At 43.9% G+C, this 18,575-nt stretch overlaps 1 protein-coding gene across 4 annotated transcripts in view; it reads right to left on the minus strand.

Moving 5' to 3' along the window:
* Positions 1-3,617: 3,617 nt before the first annotated feature.
* Positions 3,618-18,575, minus strand: part of BEST3 (bestrophin 3) — a 52,245-nt gene continuing 37,287 nt past the window's right edge. For all 4 annotated transcript variants that reach the window (XM_066257647.1, XM_066257649.1, XM_066257648.1 and 1 more), the window contains one exon: positions 3,618-5,519. In XM_066257647.1, coding sequence (XP_066113744.1) covers positions 4,583-5,519 — 937 coding nt within the window. In that variant the 3' untranslated portion in view covers positions 3,618-4,582. The remainder of the gene's footprint in view (positions 5,520-18,575) is intronic.

An 18,575-nucleotide genomic window follows, 5' to 3' on the forward strand; every position in this document is an offset into this window, starting at 1 on the left:
ACGTATGTAAGTGCTTCTCTTTACGCACGTATGTAAGTGCTTCTCTTTCCTTCGTCAAGCTCACAGTTGAATTCATACAGGTGACACACATTTAATAAGACTCGAGTGGCCTGAGGAATGCATGGCTGTACCTCATAAGTGCACAGAGGAAAAGGAATTGGTGTTCTTGCACTGGGTCCACAGACTTGCTTCAGGCACCCGAACATGCTTTGACTAATGACAGAATGCAACCCTATGTTATATCCAAGAGTTTAAGCTGTCTCTGATGAAGGAAGGGGTCAGGAGAACAGGTGTAATGGCAAGGAAGGTGTTTATAGAGAAATAACCTCTAGTGTTTGGCTTTCCTTTAGGGAAATGATGCATTTGCCTCATGGTTTATGTGCAGGCCTGATTTTTTTTTTATCCAAAAAAAATTTTTTTTTAAGATTTTTACTTATTGATTTTATAGAGAAAGGGAGAGTGGGAAAGAGAGAAGTATCAACTCATAGTTGCTTAACTCTAGTTGTTCATTGATTGCTTCTTGTATGTGCCTTGACTGGGCAAGCGCGGAGTTTGAACCAGCGACCTCAGTGTTCCAGGTCAATGCCCCATCCATTGTGCCACTACAGGTCAGGTCCAGGTCTGATTTTGAATCCCAATTCTGTCAGTTACCAGCTCTGTGACATGAGCACACTATTTCATTTCCCTGAACCTTAGTTTTCCTGTCTGTAAAATGGACGTAATGACACCTCACACTTTGTTACGAGAAGTAAGTGTGATCTTGTGTGCATAGCACTTATCATAGCACTTGGCACACGATCAATGCCCAATAAATGCTGGCTTCCTGAGCTTCCCCACCAGCCTCGCAAGGCTAAGGCGGTGGGACCAGTCTGTTGTTCATTGTGTTGTTGTTGTTTTTGTATGCAGTGTGGAATCATAGAATCAGCAATGAACATAGGAGACCTGGGTTCAAATCCCAGATTGAAATTTTAACTGTTGTGAAACTTTCAGCAAAACTTCTCTCTTTCCTTCTATACAATGAGTGATAGTACTTTGTGAAAATTGATTAAAGTTATATATGGAAATGCCTGCACACCCAAGTACCCAAGGGCCATTAGTACTGCCCTTCCTTACCCCACTTCTCTTGATTATATAAAAATTAAGGATTCCTATTCAGTAAAGAACACCAGGGACACATTTACCAGGCACACAAAAGATTGGGAAAGACTGATGCAACGTCAAAACCATCAAGGGTCTATTCTTTTTTTTTTTTTTGTATTTTTCTGAAGCTGGAAACGGGGAGAGACAGACAGACTCCCGCATGCGCCCGACCGGGATCCACCCAGCTCTACCCACCAGGGGGCGATGCTCTGCCCATCCTGGGCGTTGCTATGTTGTGACCAGAGCCACTCTAACGCCAGAGAGCCATCCCCAGAACCCGGGCCATCTTTGCTCCAATGGAGCCTCAGCTGTGGGAGGGGAAGAGAGAGACAGAGAGGAAGGAGAGGAGGAGGGGTGGAGAAGCAGATGGGCGCCTCTCCTGTGTGCCCTGGCCGGGAATCGAACCCGGGACTTCCGCACGCCAGGCCAACACTCTACCACTGAGCCAACCGGCAGGGCCAAGGGTCTATTCTTACTCTAAAATATAGAGGGGACTCCTGAAAACCAACAGGAGGAACCTATAAAAAAGGGCAAAGAACTTGAAAAGGCATTATCAAAAGCAGAGTCCCGACACAATTAAGAAGTATATGAAGGGGATGCTAAGTGTCATTAAGAAATCAGATAATGTCCTTCTACAGTAATCAGTAATGTTTAATTGGCAAATAAATGCAAATTAAACAGTAATTACATGTCACTTTACACTTGTTCCAGTGGAAAAATTAGAAATCTAGGTGATAGGCTCATTGAGAGAATCATTCAGTTTTCAGCGCAAGGAAGAGATGGGAGGCCACCATGGATTTTTGATGAGATATCAAAGAAATTAAATAATTCTCTAGACAAAGGTGCATGAGGGGTGGACAGAAGCAAAAATAAGCAAACACTCCCTTAGCCCTCCACAAAATGTATATTCTATTTGTGTATAATTTATCACCTTGGATTTAGCACAAACACTGATTACATTTCAAAAGCAGCGCAGTAGAAACATTTGCATTTGAGCAATAGATAAAGAGAAGCCAAAGAGAAGAGAAGAGAGGAGAGGGACTTAAGTTGAAACATCTAAGAGAATCAGTGAGAGGCTGGGAGAGGGTTAAGGTTCTGGCCTTTTAGAAGTGCATATTGGGGTTTGAGCCCATGGTCTGTATGTGATGCTTTGGGACTAGCAGGGCTTTCCCAGGTAGTAAAAGTATTGACCAACATAGAAACCCATCAATGTATAGCATTTCTTCCGATACTATTTCCTTTCAGTCCTTGCAGAAAGGCTAATTAAAGTAAGTGCCATTGCTGTCAAGCAGCTGGGGTGGTCCATTTGGATATGCTAATTATGACATTGCATATCAGGAGGAGTTGGGGAGGGGAAAGGAGGGTCCTGCTAATTTTCTTCTTTCAGAAAAATGAAGAAGATCAAGGCTGGCCGGGGTTCAAAGGTAGAGCGATGCCCTTCTGTCTGAATGCATAAAGGCTGCAGGTGGACTTTAACAGGAGGACCCAGGGAAGCCTCCAAAGCTGAACAATTTAGGCATAGTTCTCTAGGGCGTTCTCCAGAATTCTAGGCAAATCGCTGGCAGCTTCAGGACCTTACAGATGGTGAGGAAGTATATGACCAAGAGTATGGGCTCTGGAGTCAGATAAACCTGCGTTTGAATCTGAACCCTGTTACCTCTTGGTGATGTGGTTTTAGTTAAGTTGCTTTACCTCTCCAAAGCCTCTGTTTTCTTCCTCTTGAATAAGAGACAATAGTATATCAACTCATAGCATCCTGTGAAGAGCCTGACCAGGCGGTGGCGTAGTGGATAGAGTGTTGGACTGGGATGCAGAGGACCCAGGTTTGAAATCCTGAGGTCGCTGGCTTGAGCATGGGCTCATCTGGTTTGAGCAAGGCTCACCAGATGAAGCCTAAGGTTGGTAGCTTGAGCAAGGGGTCACTCGGTCTGCTGTAGCCCCCCTACCCCCCGTCAAGGCCCATATGAGAAGGCAATCAATGAACAACTAAGGTGCCGCAATGAAGAATTGATGCTTCTTATCTCTCTACATTCCTGTCTGTCTGTCCTTATTTGTCCCTCTCTCTGTCTCTGTCACATACACACACACAAAAAACAAAGAAACAAAATAAACAAAAAAAAGATCCTGTGAGGATTAGTGAGGTCATCTGTGAACTTCCACGCTGCTGCCTGGAACACTGTGAGCACTTAAATAGTAGCTATTAGAGTTATTTTATCTCTTAAACCACATGCAGCCTAGCTTCACTGCATGACAGAAATAGTGACACCAGTACTCATAAGACATGGCCTCCCAGACGATATGGGAACCCCCAACAAACAGCCACCCCAAGAGCACTTTGCAGTGAGCTAGTCCATGTTTCACCCTCAGTGTGCAGTCCTGGACCCCCTTAGCCTTCCAGCTCCAATAGCCTACCTCATCCCAAACAACCTGGTAGACAGAGTGACTGGTCCCATGTTGTGATTCTTTTGCTTTAAGAGTTTGAGTTAAACACATTCAAGCTTTGTTATTCTTTGGTTCCACAGCATTTGATTATTTAACTTTCATGCCCTTCTGGCTTTAGTTTTCCCCAGTGCTCAAGACCTAGGAATAGATGCAGAAAGAAATGACCAAGGCTGTCGAGGGTGTGGCGGGCACTAGCAACTCCTACCTCCTTCCCATCGGGAGGTCAAGTGTGCCAGGTTGGATTTGTTGACATCTTTGGTTACTTTATAGGAGGCTTTGCCAATCCCTCAGATGTTGAAAATCACCATGGAAAGTAAGCAACAGAGTTTGTAAGAGAAAATATTATAACCTTCAAGGTGGGATAGATTAGAGTCATTAGAGAAGGAGCAAGGCTAGGAAGAAGGGAAGGAGGAGCGGATGGGAGAATATAGGGGGAAGAGAGAAAAATGAAGTCATGATAGTAGAACAGGAAATTGGAGAGAGATGCAGCTTTCTGATGTGGACGAAGCTGAAGAAGATGGAAGTGGCAGTTTAGAAAGTGGGAGGGAAGTGGTTAGTACGTCGCAAACAAAAATCATAATTAGAATGCGGCTTTTGAGTTGAGGCATTTTATGATCCACCTTCCTGTCTTTATAATTGAAGAAGGAAAAAGAAAAGAAGAAACAAATAGGGTATCCTTTGTCTCCCTACTGGCAAAACTAGGAGACTGAATTATGATCCATAAGGTGCTTTTCAAAGCCAGCACTCTATGAATTGATAAACCATACATATGTTTAAGATTCCTTATTTGGTAAAGATACATCACTGACGTCTGTGTAATGTCCACAAAAGCCACTTTGTAAATGTGCTTGATTTTCTTAGTTCCGAAAATGTCCGGGTCATAATGCTTATGACCTTCAAAGTCTTAAATAGCTTATACAGTAGAATTGTTTCCTAAAAAATTGACCAGCACTCAAGTATGTTCTGGGACCAATGTTGAACTTTTGGGAAAGAATTTAGACTAGAACGAGTTCCTAGAACTTTCTGGCTTTCCTCTGGGCGATTCCTTTGTTTGCTCATTGGTGAACTCTATGATATCCGTTTCCTTGGTGTCTAGGGTTTTCATTAAATACAGCACATCAGGAGAGGCTTGCGAGCCGGCCACAAAGTTGATTCCACTGGCCTCTGAGGATGTTTCTGTGTCAAGTAACAGAGTTGGCTCAGGGTTCGTGGGCTCCAGACCTTGGCCCGCCAGGGAGGCATGGCTGGACTCCAGGAACCCCGGGAGGCTCCACCTTTTCGGGAACGTGTCATCCTCAAAAGGGTCTTGCTCAGAAGCAAACCTGAAGATGTCGGTCTCAGCTTTGGCTGAAAGAGTCTGGCGGCTGGGGCCTTGAGGAGGTGTCCCCGCCCCTGAGGGGAACAGAATCAGTCCCACGGGGTCTTCTTGCTGCCCAGCGCTGCTTGGCTGGACCCCAGTGAACTCATAGCTCTGGATGGAGGCAGTGGAATCATGGTGGTCATCTGACGTGGGCCCGGGTGCTGTGATCCGTACCTCGGGGACCTGCGGCATTTTGACGGGGGAAGTCCTCACACTGGACTGTGGGCTCAGGCTCTGTAAGGTGCTTGTCCGGCTGGTCTCCCTGATCGTGGACAGTTCTCCCAGACTGGAGTGCAGCTTGAGGCTCCCCTCTGGGGAGAACTGCCTGCGGGAGGCGGCGGCGCGGCGGGGGCTTCGGGCGGGCACGTCCAGCAGGTCCCTGGTCGGGCTGAGGTCGTACGGGGGGAAGAGCGTGGAGCTCTCGCTGGCCTGCCTCCCGAAGCGCCGGCCCCGCGGGCTGGACGGGTGCTCGTGGGCGCTCAGGAACCTCTTGACTCGTCTAATCATGGAATGGCGGTGGCCGTGTTTCTCGGAGTCCCACAGCCACTCCTCGCCGGGGAAGTCGGACTCAGACAACCTGGAACACAGAAGGACAAGCGGTAGGCGGAGCAGCTCAGGGGCCTGCCTGTCTTTGGAAGCAGAGTCTCAAGGTTTGGATTGTTTGCATTCCAGATTTTGAGATGGGTAAGGAGGTTCACTTTGACTGAAATAGTCTAGCAGAGGTTCTCAAAGTTATTGGTCACAGAATCATTTTAAGCTCTTTTTTTTTTTTTTGTAATTTTCTGATGCTAGAAACGGGGAGAGACAGTCAGACAGACTCCTGCATGCGCCCGACCGGTATCCACCCGGCACGCCCACCAGGGGTGATGCTCTGCCCACCAGGGGGCGATGCTCTGCCCATCCTGGGCGTCGCTATGTTGCGACCAGAGCCACTCTAGCGCCTGGGGCAGAGGCCACAGAGCCATCCCCAGAGCCCGGGCCATCTTTGCTCCAATGGAGCCTTAGCTGCAGAAGGGGAAGAGAGAGACAGAGAGGAAGGAGGGGGCGTGGAGAAGCAGATGGGCGCCTCTCCTGTGTGCCCTAGCCAGGAATCGAACCTGGGACTTCTGCACGCCAGGCCGACGCTCCACCACTGAGCCAACCGGCCAGGGCAGATCATTTTAAACTCTTAAAAATATTATTGAGCATCCCAAAGAGATCTTTGTGTGGGTTACTGCTGTTGCTATTTACTCTAATAGAAATGAATGATAACAGGGATATAAGATAACACAAGCATGTACAAGCACACATTCCGTTAACTGTTCAGTGATGCCATCATCACATAGCAGGTAGCCTCTGGGAAATTCCCCTCTACACTCAGGAAAGAACGAGTGAAAAAAGAAAATAACATTTTTAAATGGCTTTGCAACAGCCGGCACTGCTGTCTGACACACAGGGAGGCTGTTAAGAGAGTGACTCCTGAGAGTTCTCATCACAAGGAGAAAGTTTCTTTTCCTTTATTCTTTTCTTCTTTTCTTTTTCTTTTTATTTATATGAGAAGGTGACTGTCAGCTGTACCTGTTGTGGTAGTCATTTCACAATATAAACCAGACCATCCTGCTGTCTGCTTTGAAGTTACACAGTAATATATACCAATTGTTTCTCAATAAAAATATAATAGTTTTGACCTTAAGGACTCGGGTCTTGGGATCTGTAGTGGTCTCCAGACCCCCCTTTCAGACTCACTGATCTAGAGATTTGAACATTAAAAAAGAAAAGATAAAGTATTCTTCATATCTAATAAGAGAGTAGTGTTATTTTCCCCTTATTACAGATAAATTAAGGTTGTAGTATTTCAGGACCCATAACACTCCCAAAACAGGTCAGGGAAGGGGCATGATTCATTTGGGGGAAGGACGGGATGGAGGACAAAAACAGAAAACTGCCAAAACAGTGGATCATACTTAAATTCAAGACAGTGCAAATAAGAGCTGACATTTACTGACCTTCCATGCATTAAATTCATCTAAAGATCACAGTGATCATATGAGTTGGTATTGTTATTATTGTGCACATCTTACAGATGGGGAAAACTGAGGTCCAGAGAAACTTATTAAGGCTATGTAGCTAGTGAGAGCCAAACCCAGATGTCTGAATCCAAAGCCCTTTGTCTTTAATTACCTTGATACAAAGCCTGAAAAAGAAGCATGAACCCTGGCCTTGGCTGAGTAGCTCAGTTGGTTAGATCAGTGGTTCCCAACCCCTGGGCCACAGACCAGTACCGGTCCGTGGGCCATTTGGTACCAGTCCGCAGAGAAAGAATAAATAACTTACATTATTTCCGTTTTATTTATATTTAAGTCTGAATGATGTTTTGTTTTTTAAAAAATGACCAGATTCCCTCTGTTACATCCGTCAAAGACTCATTCTTGACGCTTGTCTCGGTCACGTGATACATTTATCCGTCCCACCCTAAAGGCCGGTCCGTGAAAATATTTTCTGACATTAAACCAGTCCGTGGCCCCAAAAAGGTTGGGGACCACTGGGTTAGAGCATCATCCTGACACACCAAGGTTGCAGGTTTGATCCCCGGTCAGGGCACATACAAGAATCATCCAGTGAATGCATAAATAAGTGGAATAACAAACTGATGTTTTTTTTCTCTCTCTCTGAAATCAATAAAAAAATGTTTAAAATATTAAGTGTGAACTTTGTGGAACAAGGACACACATCGAGGTGGTGTGGACTCACACTATGGTTGGGCTCCCAGTGTGATTAAGTTTGATGGATCTGCTATTGCTGAGAATCTTTAACATTTCAGACACAAAAATATCCTACCATTTTTAATCTCCTCCTTTAAGGCTGGAATAAAATGTCTACTTGAGATAATGAGAAGGGCTATGGGGTAGTGAGGTCACTCCTGCCTCAGATTACACGGTTACTTGTCTCACCTCTGCGGAGTTATAGCCATAATGAAGTTTGAAAAGCTACTCGAGGCCTCGCTCTTAAACTACAAGCGCTCTTGTTGGCTCTGGGAGCAACAGTGATCCGGCTGACCCAGTCCAACTTTCACACTGACATCCACGGTGACACAATGCTTTAACTAGGCCAGGTGCATTTTATATGACATAAGGAAAAAGTAAGGACTGCGTAATACTGGTGTTAACTGGGAAGGGCAGTGGGAGCCATCAAAAGAAAACGTTGTTCCTCGTGTTCGTGTTAATAAATAAAAGATGGGTGATTGAGATGATTAACTGGCTAAATTTCCTGGGATGGCGTCCGATTACAACCTCGTGCTGCTATTCTAAAGCCCCAGCAGTGCCCTTGGCTACCAGATAGCCTGCTGGCCCACTCTCCGCTCGGCACTGCTCGGACTCGGTTACACGGACGTGAGAAACGCAGACTCAGGCTTCAGCGGCCCTGGTGACCCTGCTGGTTGGGTTTCACTAGGTCAGGTCTGCAATCACACTTCAGGAGCCTATGTGGTTAGTTAGGGAGGACACCGAGGAGCGAAGGCGCAGGGGTTCACTAAGATAGTCTCCCTGGAGGCGCTCTGGGAACCCAGGGGGCCGGGCCTCTGCCCTCCATTTGGGATCCTGTGTTTTCCTTAGCTCCTTCTAAACCACACAGCTTGTAAGAACGACAAAACCTTCTAGGAAGAATGTATTACTTCAAAACTTCAGGAATAAAAAAACAACAAACCAAAACAAAAAAAACCTTTCTCACTATGCATTGATGGGGTCGATGTTTATAATGCTCACAAATTAGAGGATATTTCAAAATGAATATGAAACGATAAAAAAAAAGAAGCATTTTTTTTAAACAACATCAAAAAAGCAAATGACAGGTCAAAGTAAGTTGTTCAGTTATGCAGATGAGATGCAAAACCAACTTTTATTTCATTGGTGAAAATGCACTGTACAAAAGGCTGAAAGTACTGGAGTATCTGCACGTTCCTTGATCCCCTAATTTTTGTGAGCAGTGTACATTCAACTGAGGCAAAACAGTGATGCCCTGGGCCACACATTGGACAAAAATAGACCAGGTGCAAAGAGTGAACTGCTAAAAGGCCAGTGCCCTTGCCGATGACCTACCAGTTCACCACCTGACGTTGAACCCTGTGGCATCTTCCCGCCTCGTGAGACAGTGGTGTGGGTGCAGGATGTCTATCCACTTGCCCAACCAAATGTATTGAGCATCTGCCCCGAACAATCTGTTGTGTTAAGTACTGTGTAACACAACTTAGACGGAAGGAGAAGGCATGTGCCGCTGACCCTTGAACAGCGTGGGGTTGGGGGCACTGAAAAGCCTCCTATCACTAAAACTTAACTACTAATAGTCTGCTGTTGACCAGAAACCTTACTGGTAACAAACACTCCATTAACACATATTTTGTATGTTATGTGTATTATGTACGTTATTCTTACAATAAAGTAAGCTAGAGAAAAGAGAATATGAAGAAAATCATAAGGAAAATACAATTGCCATGTAAGTGGACTTACGCAATTTAAACCTGGGCTGCTCAAGAGGGTCAATGGCATATAAACAGCTAAATTTGGAACAAAGACAGTTTTTGAGCTGGACTCTGATACTGAGTAGGAGTCGGATGGGTAAAGGACAGAGTCCTCCAGGTGAAAGACATGATTTGAACAAATAAGGAAGCAGATGGTTTAGGGTTGTCTGTGGGGAATAGAAAATACTGGAGTCTGTATGAAACACACAGGCTAGTGTCAGGCGGGAGGCTAGAAAGGTAGCCTCAGACCATGGTACAAAAAGTCTTATGTGCCAGGTTGAGCAGTTTGGACCCTGTCCTGGAGGCAGTGGAGAGCTCTGGGTCGTCTTTGAGAATGGAGAGCATAGCTAGAGTTGTGTCATCTGGGAGCAGTGTCCAAGAGGGAAGAGCTACATGGAAAGCAACATTAATGAGTACTGTCAAACAGAAATGTTTAGAATAAGATACTTGACTTGGATACTTTCCACACTGTTAGTCAGAAAATAGGGTTCTAGAAGAATACTTAGTGGTCTGTGATCGGGAAGCAGTTTCCTGAATCCCATGCTGCAGTGCTGAAGGAAGCCTTCTGGTCTTTGTGCTGCCAGAGAGCAGTGCAAACCCGGCCCCCATGATGAACCCAATGAACTTCCTCCTAAATGAAACCTTTGTGAAGGACTCTTCGCCAACCCACCATGCCCATCTCTTTCCTCTGATAGTCTTGGTTCCCAATACGACAGCAGAACTGTGGTTTTAGAACAAAATATTTTAAGGCTTAGAGCAGTGGTAGTCAACCTGGTCCCTACCGCCCACTAGTGGGTGTTTCAACTTTCATGGTGGGCGGTAGCAGAGCAATCAAAGTATAAATAAAAAGATAGATTTAACTATAGTAAGTTGTTTTATAAAGATTTATTCTTCCAAACTTAGCAAAAATCTGACATAAAGTACTTGGTAAGTAATTATTATTATATGCTTTAACTTGCTGTAACTCTGCTTTATAAATTTTATAAAGTAAAGTTACTTCCCTACTTTATAAATCACCATTACTGTGAAACTGGTGGGCGGTTAGAAAATTTTACTACTAACAGAGATACAAAAGTGGGTGGTGGGTATAAAAAGGTTGACTACCCCTGGCTTGGAGCATACTGAATGGGAGACAGTAAGTTAAGTTACTTAATGCCATCATAGGTTCTGTGACTTTAAGTGAAATGACAGATAAGAAAACAAATTTTACTACAGGCTAATTGATATAAACAAGAGTTAAGTTCTTACAGCATCTCATAAGTGTTAAAATAAAATGATGTGATTGAGTGGGATGACATTACCCAAGGACTTACTGTACTTGAAAAGATTGTTTATTTCCCAGTTGGAAGGCTTGGGTGTACCTTTTAGGTCCTTTTAGACTTTCTACTTCTCCTTAGTTGACTTTAAAAGTGTACCTTTAGTATATAGTGTTAGTACGGTTTTGAGGACCAAATATAATACCACTTAAAATGCCCCCAAACAATGATAGCAGAAATATTATATGATAGAATGCCAGCACCCTCATTATCTTGCTACCTATTAGAGAAGGTCAGCCAGAAAAGCTGGGTCTTACATTCTGGGATTCACTTGGACTGAGACAGTCAGGTAATTAGAGCTAGGGGGACATTCATGGAAAGTGCCAAGCAGCCATTAGTGATGGAACTTGAGAATCACCTCTGTGGTAAGAAAAATGATTTATTTTGGGAGCTTGTGGATCTAGAACTGCTGCCCAGGCTGACCTTGACCAGCTGTGTGACCTTAGGAGGCCCACTTAACCTCTCTGTGACTTAGCATCATACTTGGTAAGCTGGTGACAAGTTTCCTTTATCTGCCTTACACGTTTTTTGGGAGTTCAAAGGGAGTAATCTTTATGTGGAAAAGCTTTGAAGAGCAGAAAGGCTATAAAAAGAACTCTTTCAGTGACTGGCAAACTTTCAGAGGTGGTTTTCACATCACCATTGACTTCTTACACATGGTTGGCCTCCAGGTCACTCCCTGCTCTCCTGCAGGAGTGTTCTTTAAAAACTTACTACATCTTGGAGCTGTCACCTAACAACTGACACATTAGAAGGGTTGACTTTGACAGCCATTTAATGTAAGGCTAGGGCACTGGGTGAGTGCAGAGGAAATAGAAGGGTGACAGGCAGCTGGATTACTTGAGGGAAGAAAGATAGGGCTGATCAGGTGGTGGGACTGCCTTGACCTTGCCTCTCAATATTGTATCTTGTGCCATTTGCAGACATAACAAAACCTTGTAGTATACATTTATTGCACATTATAAACCAGCCACAACAAAGATATAGAAAAAGTGAGCACGAGAAAGGCTGTGTTATGCATTGGGCTATTTTTGAAAGGGAGAAGGGTAGGTGCAGGAGAGAGAATAGGTTATGTTAAGCTTGTCAGGCTAGCTGGTTATAGTTTAGTGTAGAAGGAGAGAAAGCATGAATTATTTCTACAGGTCATCTTACTGTCTGGACTGGCGTCTGTGTTCTTATTTAATCTCAAGTGTTAAAAAAAACAACTGCCCAATTTTTCAAATGATCTGTTGAGCACCTACAAAACCATCAGCCTCACAGTCTTCCTTGCCAATGATACATCTCAGAGCAGCAGCCACAATGATTAAATTAAGGGCTCTTGCAAAGATGCTTGGGCTGGTAAGGGGTGCTGAAGAATACTTTTTGCCTCCTGTTGCCATGACAATGAAGGCAGGCGATAGGATGGCTGAAGATGGTGGCCCACTTTTAGACTTCCTGGGGTGTGCCTAATACGGAAAGACCAAAACAGCTCGGATGACACTCACAGACCGAATGCATATTTTTCAAAGCAAGCTTTTTGCAAAGCAACTGTCTTCTCTAGTGTGATTAGATAAATATAGAGCTTCAAAAGATTTAGGGATAAAACCGGATGATGTTTGCCATTTTTCTCTTTTTTTTTTTTTTTTCCATTTTTCTGAAGCTGGAAACAGGGAGAGACAGTCAGACAGACTCCCGCATGCGCCCGACCGGGATCCACCCGGCACGCCCACCAGGGGCGACGCTCTGCCCACCAGGGGGCGATGCTCTGCCCATCCTGGGCGTCGCCATATTGCGACCAGAGCCACTCTAGCGCCTGAGGCAGAGGCCACAGAGCCATCCCCAGCGCCCGGGCCATCTTTGCTCCAATGGAGCCTTGACTGCGGGAGGGGAAGAGAGAGACAGAGAGGAAAGCGTGGCGGAGGGGTGGAGAAGCAAATGGGCGCTTCTCTTGTGTGCCCTGGCCGGGAATTGAACCCGGGTCCTCCGCACGCTAGGCCGACGCTCTACCGCTGAGCCAACCGGCCAGGGCTCCATTTTTCTCTTTGAAAGTGGTGTTTTGACAATTTAAATTCAAATAATAAGAGGTCATTTTAACAGGATTAAAATGATAAATTTAGGAAAATTATATTTAATATAAATTCTCACATCAGATTTATTGTTTGCAAATTGCTAGTGTATTCCAAGTTAGGCAACTGCCTTGGAGGGAGCCGATATTTTGCCTGGAAATCTACTATCAGAGCAAAAAGGCACTATGCGTGGAGGAGCATGTATTCATGGGCAAAGCAAACTGTACTCTTCAAACCCATTACAGGCAAACACTTTTTTAACTTTCTGCACTGCAGAATCACTATCAAAACTGTGGTCAAGGATTATGAGATAGTCAAGGTAACCCTCACACTGAGCCGGAAGGCACGGGACCAAGTGTTGTGAGGAAAATCCTAGTGGACAGAAGGTTGTATCCTCCCACCCCTCCTCTCTACTCCCTTGCCGGGGACACTGTCAAGCCAGTGGAGCATTGTAAGAGGAGTGCTTGGCTCAGAGCTGGCAGCCCTAATGCTGCCTCTTTGTTACCTCTCTGCTGCTTTGGAGCAAGCACTATGGCAAATCTGGTTTATACAGGCAAATCTAGCCTCCCGTTCCCACTCTGGGGATGCTCCTCTGGACTCCGCTGGCTGGTGGGAAGAGAAACTGTGGCCCAAACAGGGGTTCACTCAATGTCCCCCACTTTTCAATACTGTTGTGTTCTATAGTTTAGTTAGAAAAGAAAATTAAGCCATCTCTACCTCTCATACCATTCAGAAGGAGAGCCCCACCGTTGAGCCCATGTCGGCAGGCGAGAGAACCCCTGAGTAAGTTCTAAAATTATAAACTTAGTGCACTTTCATCTTTTTGGGAGGTTTAGTCTCTCCTTCCTTTCTGGTACATTAAGTGAAAATCAATGTTTCCAGAATAAATTTCTGTTCAAGTTAGTAATTCAGAATTCAAGACATTTTTGGTTGTTTATGGCACAAACATGCAATATTATGTCTTGTAAAGTGAAAATATTTGAATATAGTTGGCTAAGAAAGGATTACTGAATTCATCTAGAAGTATATCTAACCAAATTTTAATAAAGTTTTCTTGCTAAAATACATATTTTTGGATATTTTAACTAATATCACTAAGAATGCTTCTGATCTATATAATTTCAAATGTTTGTGCACATTAAGTACATATTTTGTATAATTGCTATTAGTCTTTGAATTTTTGGAATGAAGATAGACAGGTAAAAGTTATTATTTCTGGGTAAGTGGCTATAGTTTCACAGTAACATATAACTCCGAGATAAATTCCTCAACTCCTAACTAGAAGGAACTCTTGTAAAAATTTGAATATTTCTTCTCTTTACTAAGTGAGTTCCTAACTGACTTCATGGACACATTCCTTAAGATCACTATAAGTGTGAGGAAATTTTGACATGTTTGTATCATGGCAGAAGGCCCAAGAAAACAGTGTTCTTTAAACAGGGTTGTAGTCAACAGTGTCAGTTTCACAGGCAGAGGCGTGCCTTCAGATTAGTCCAGTTAGAATGAGCGCAGTCCACGTGTGTACCTACACCCTCATGACAGGCTTGAGTGATCCACTTCATAACCAGCTACAGCCTTTCTTTTCCAGAATCCGGAATTCTTCAGTAGCTATGTATGGACATGTTATTGGGGGTTTCTAGTGCTTTTCAAGGTTATTGCTCTTCTTTTTTTTTTTTTTACAGTTGATTGTTTTGATTTTCAAGTCAGGATTAAAGGGAGTTATGAGACTTCAGGTATTTAATTTCCATGTATTCTATTACTTAGAGACTTACCAAATTGTGCTAATGAATAATTCCAAGAACTTAAAAAATTGTAAGAATCTTGGAGTGACTCAGGACAGTATAATATGAAGACAAGTGTTCTATCTCAAGCTTGCAGTGTGTGGTCGGCTAGGGCTGGACATTATTTTTTGCTGTTTGTTTCAAACAGAAACTTATTGTCAGCAATAATAGTTTGTGTCTAACCATTCTAAGTTTGTTTCGGTGAAGTGAGGTTTATAAAGCTTAAGTGTTTACTGTTTCCCAAAGAAGATCCATTTTCATTTTAGAGTTTGGGAGTGTTTTCTTGTGCATCTTATAGACCAGTGGTTCCTAACCTTTTTTGGGCCATGGACCAGTTTAATGTCAGAAAATATTTTCACGGACCGGCCTTTAGGGTGGGACGGATAAATGTATCATGTGACCGAGACAAGCGTCAAGAGTGAGTCTTAGGGATGAAATAACCTCACTGCACCTGGTAAATGGCTGCCTTCCCACAACCCTCCACCTCCAGCCATGCCCAGCCCAGCAAGGTGACCTTGGTATAATCAATGCTTGTCGCTGGTCCTAATCCTTGGTCAATTTAACACTTGGATTCCTGGACAGGCAGAGCAGGAAGGACTCCTTCGGTCAAAAGTTAAATGCTGGCAACAGACCCCAAAGGTCCAACCCATCTCCTTCCTCCCCCTTCAGAGGAGGCTACTAACTTGAAATTGATGCATTCTTAAGAGCATGTTTTCACAATTTTACTATATACCGGGCCCACTAGCAGCCTGCAGTATGGTTTTACATGTTACCAAAATGATGTGTGGAAATGTGAGTGGCCTGGCCTGTGCCTGTGGTGGCCTGGCCTGTGGGTGGCCTGGCCTGGCCTGAGTGGATAAAGCCTCAACCTGGAACGCTGAGGTCGCTGGTTCGAAACCCTGGGCTTGCCCGGTCAAGGCACATATGACAAGCACTAATGGACAACTAAAGTGAAGCAACTATGAATTGATACTTCTCATTCTCCCCCATCTCTGTGAAATCAATCAATAAAATCTTATAAAAAAAAAAAAAAAAAAAAAAAAAAGAGTGAGTCTTAGACAGATATAACAGAGGGAATCTGGTCATTTTTTAAAAATAAAACATCGTTCAGACTTAAATATAAATAAAACGGAAATAATGTAAGTTATTTATTCTTTCTCTGTGGACCGGTACCAAATGACCCACGGACCAGTACCAGTCCACGGCCCGGGGGTTGGGGACCACTGTTATAAACAACTCTTCTATTGATTGTTTTTAGGTATTTTTCTTTTTTAACTTTGGTTGACAGTGTCTTCATTGTTAAAGAAATGAAAAGATGCCTTAATTAAAACAGCAGATCAGGCCTGACCTGTGGTGGCACAGTGGATAAAACGCTGACCTGGAATGCTGAGGTTGCCAGTTCAAAACCCTGGGCTCGCCTGGCCAGTGCACATATAAGAAGCAACTATGAGTTGATGCTTCCTGCTGACCCTCTGCCTGGCCTTACTCTCTCTTAAGTCAATAAATAAAATCTTAAAACAACAACAACAACAGATCAGAAAATGTTTCACAGTTTGATAAAAGAACACACTGATCAGATGCAAATGGAATAATCTCAGTCGTGTAATGGGAAAAGAACTCAAATAGAAAATATTTTTTTTTCATTGCTCAGTTAATTCATAGAATGGTGTTTTTTTTGTTTTTGTTTTTTTACAGTGACAGAGAGAGACTCAGAGAGAGGGATAGATAGGGAAAGACAGACAGGAACAGAGAGAGATGAGAAGCATCAATCATTAGGTTTTTGTTGTGACACTCTAGTTGTTCATTGATTGCTTTCTCATATGTGCTTTGACCGTGGGCTTTCAGCAGACCGAGTAACCCCTTGCTCAAGCCAGCGACCTTGGGTCCAAGCTGGTGAGCTTTTGCTCAAACCAGATGAGCCCACGCTCAAGCTGGTGACCTCGGGGTCTCGAACGTGGTTCCTCCACATCCCAGACTGATGCTCTATCCACTGTGCCACCACCCGGTCAGGCCATAGGATGGTTTTTTAAGGGGAGAGGACTGGCCATACAATAATCAACACTATTTATTAAATGCTCAAGACAGGTATATATTTACTTTTATAAATAATTTTCTATTTTGAGTGCTCAATTCAGATTTTCAACTGGCCTTCTTTTTCATTCAAAGTGTTCATTTGAAAGTTGATTTTTAATATGCCCCATACAAAGATTGGGAGATAGAAATTCAGCACTCATTCATTGTTAAAAAGATAAACTATAGCTTTAAAAGAGAAGCTTTTTAGTCTCAGATTGGACAGATAAGGATAGGACTGGTTAGAGCTTCCTCTGGATTAAGGCATGGTGATGACAGATGTGGTGTGAACACCGCCTGCCTCACGAGCTGCTCAGGTCCCATCTCCCCCTGCCCCTGACCACCTCCCTCCCCAACGCCTGCCCTCCCGCGCAGGTGCTGAGCACCCCTCCTGGCCATCAGCCCAGCCCTGCCTTCCCCTGTTGTCTCTGGGACCTCCCTCTGTCAACCTCTCTGGCTCCTGTGCCTTTCTCACCCTCAGTGGGCTCCTTCTGCTCAGCCTGCCTTTTTCCCTTCCTTTTCCAGAGCAAGAAGATTTATCATTTTGTTTATTACATCTTGCTTCACCTTATAAAGGATTTGAGGTGGCTTATAAAAATACACACAGTGCAATAATATGTAAAATTAAACTACTATAGGAGAGCTGCAATAAGAAACAATGACAAGATGAGGCCCAGCAGACACAGTATCTAGAAATACATGCCCCCAAATTCAACAGACCTACTAAAGGTGGGCTCCAAATTTGATTTTTAGCTTTCAGCAGCCACAATTAAAAGAAGATCACCAGCAATGATACAACTCACAGTCTGTAAGATAAATAGCGTAAGAGTTGCTCAGAAGAGGCAAATCTTTCTATTTTTACCACTGATGTCTGAGATAAATTTTTCCCTGATGAAAGCTATGCCAAATCATGCAGTGGACAGTTGTCCAGCAAGTATCATAAGGAGTCTTCGTGGGTCTGTCCAAACAAGACCGGGGCATACAGTGAAATTCAGCAGAGAGGGTTCAAGTCATTCTAAGAAATGGTAGCAGGGTGGACGGGGAAGCTTACCCTTTAAAAATGTTTTCGGTGCTCCCATTCTTAAATGTGATAAAACAAATAAAAAATATGCCATTGTCCTTTACTTCATGTCTTATACTGGATACTGTGTCATTTGTCTCCTCCCACAATGAGGCTTCTCAAAAAAAGTAATACATGGTATTTAATGAATAAAGGAATTATTGTGAGGTTGAAATTTTGTCTTATTTTTATCTTCTAGTGAATGAAATTGTGGTTATATTTACTTCACCATGATCCAGCGGCAGAGAGGGTCAAGGTGGGTGGGAGTATGGCTAGAACAAGGTTGGCCGTAATTTGAAAATAGAAGTTGGGTCTATGAAGGTTTATGATGACTTGTGTGTTCTCTACTTTTATATATGTTTGAACGTTTCCACAATAGAATTATATATTTTCTAAAGATTTCATTTATTGATTTTACAGAGAGAGGAAAGAGAAGGGTGGGGGAGTGAGAAGTATCAATTCATAGTTGCTTCACTTTAGTTGTTCATTGATTGCTTCTCGTATGTGCCTTCACAGGGCAAGCCCAGGGCTTTGAACAGGAGACCTCAGCGTTCCAGGCCGACGTTCTATCCACTGCACCAGCACAGGCCAGGCGCAATCAGATTTTTTTGTGTGTGTGTGACACAGACAGAGAGAGGGACAGATAGGAACAGACAGGAAGGGAGAGAGATGAGAAGCATCAATTCCTTGTTGCAGCACCTTAGTTGTTCATTGATTGCTTTCTCATAAGTGCCTTGACTGGGGGGCTACAGCAGACTGAGTGACCCCTTGCTTGAGCCAGTGACCTTGGGCTCAAGCTGGCGACCTCGGGGTCTCTCACCTGGGTCCTCCGCGTCCCAGTCTGATGCTCCATCCACTGCGCCACCGCC

The sequence above is a fragment of the Saccopteryx bilineata genome, chromosome 2 (genome assembly GCF_036850765.1).
Source record: "Saccopteryx bilineata isolate mSacBil1 chromosome 2, mSacBil1_pri_phased_curated, whole genome shotgun sequence".
NCBI classification, from domain to species: domain Eukaryota; kingdom Metazoa; phylum Chordata; class Mammalia; order Chiroptera; family Emballonuridae; genus Saccopteryx; species Saccopteryx bilineata.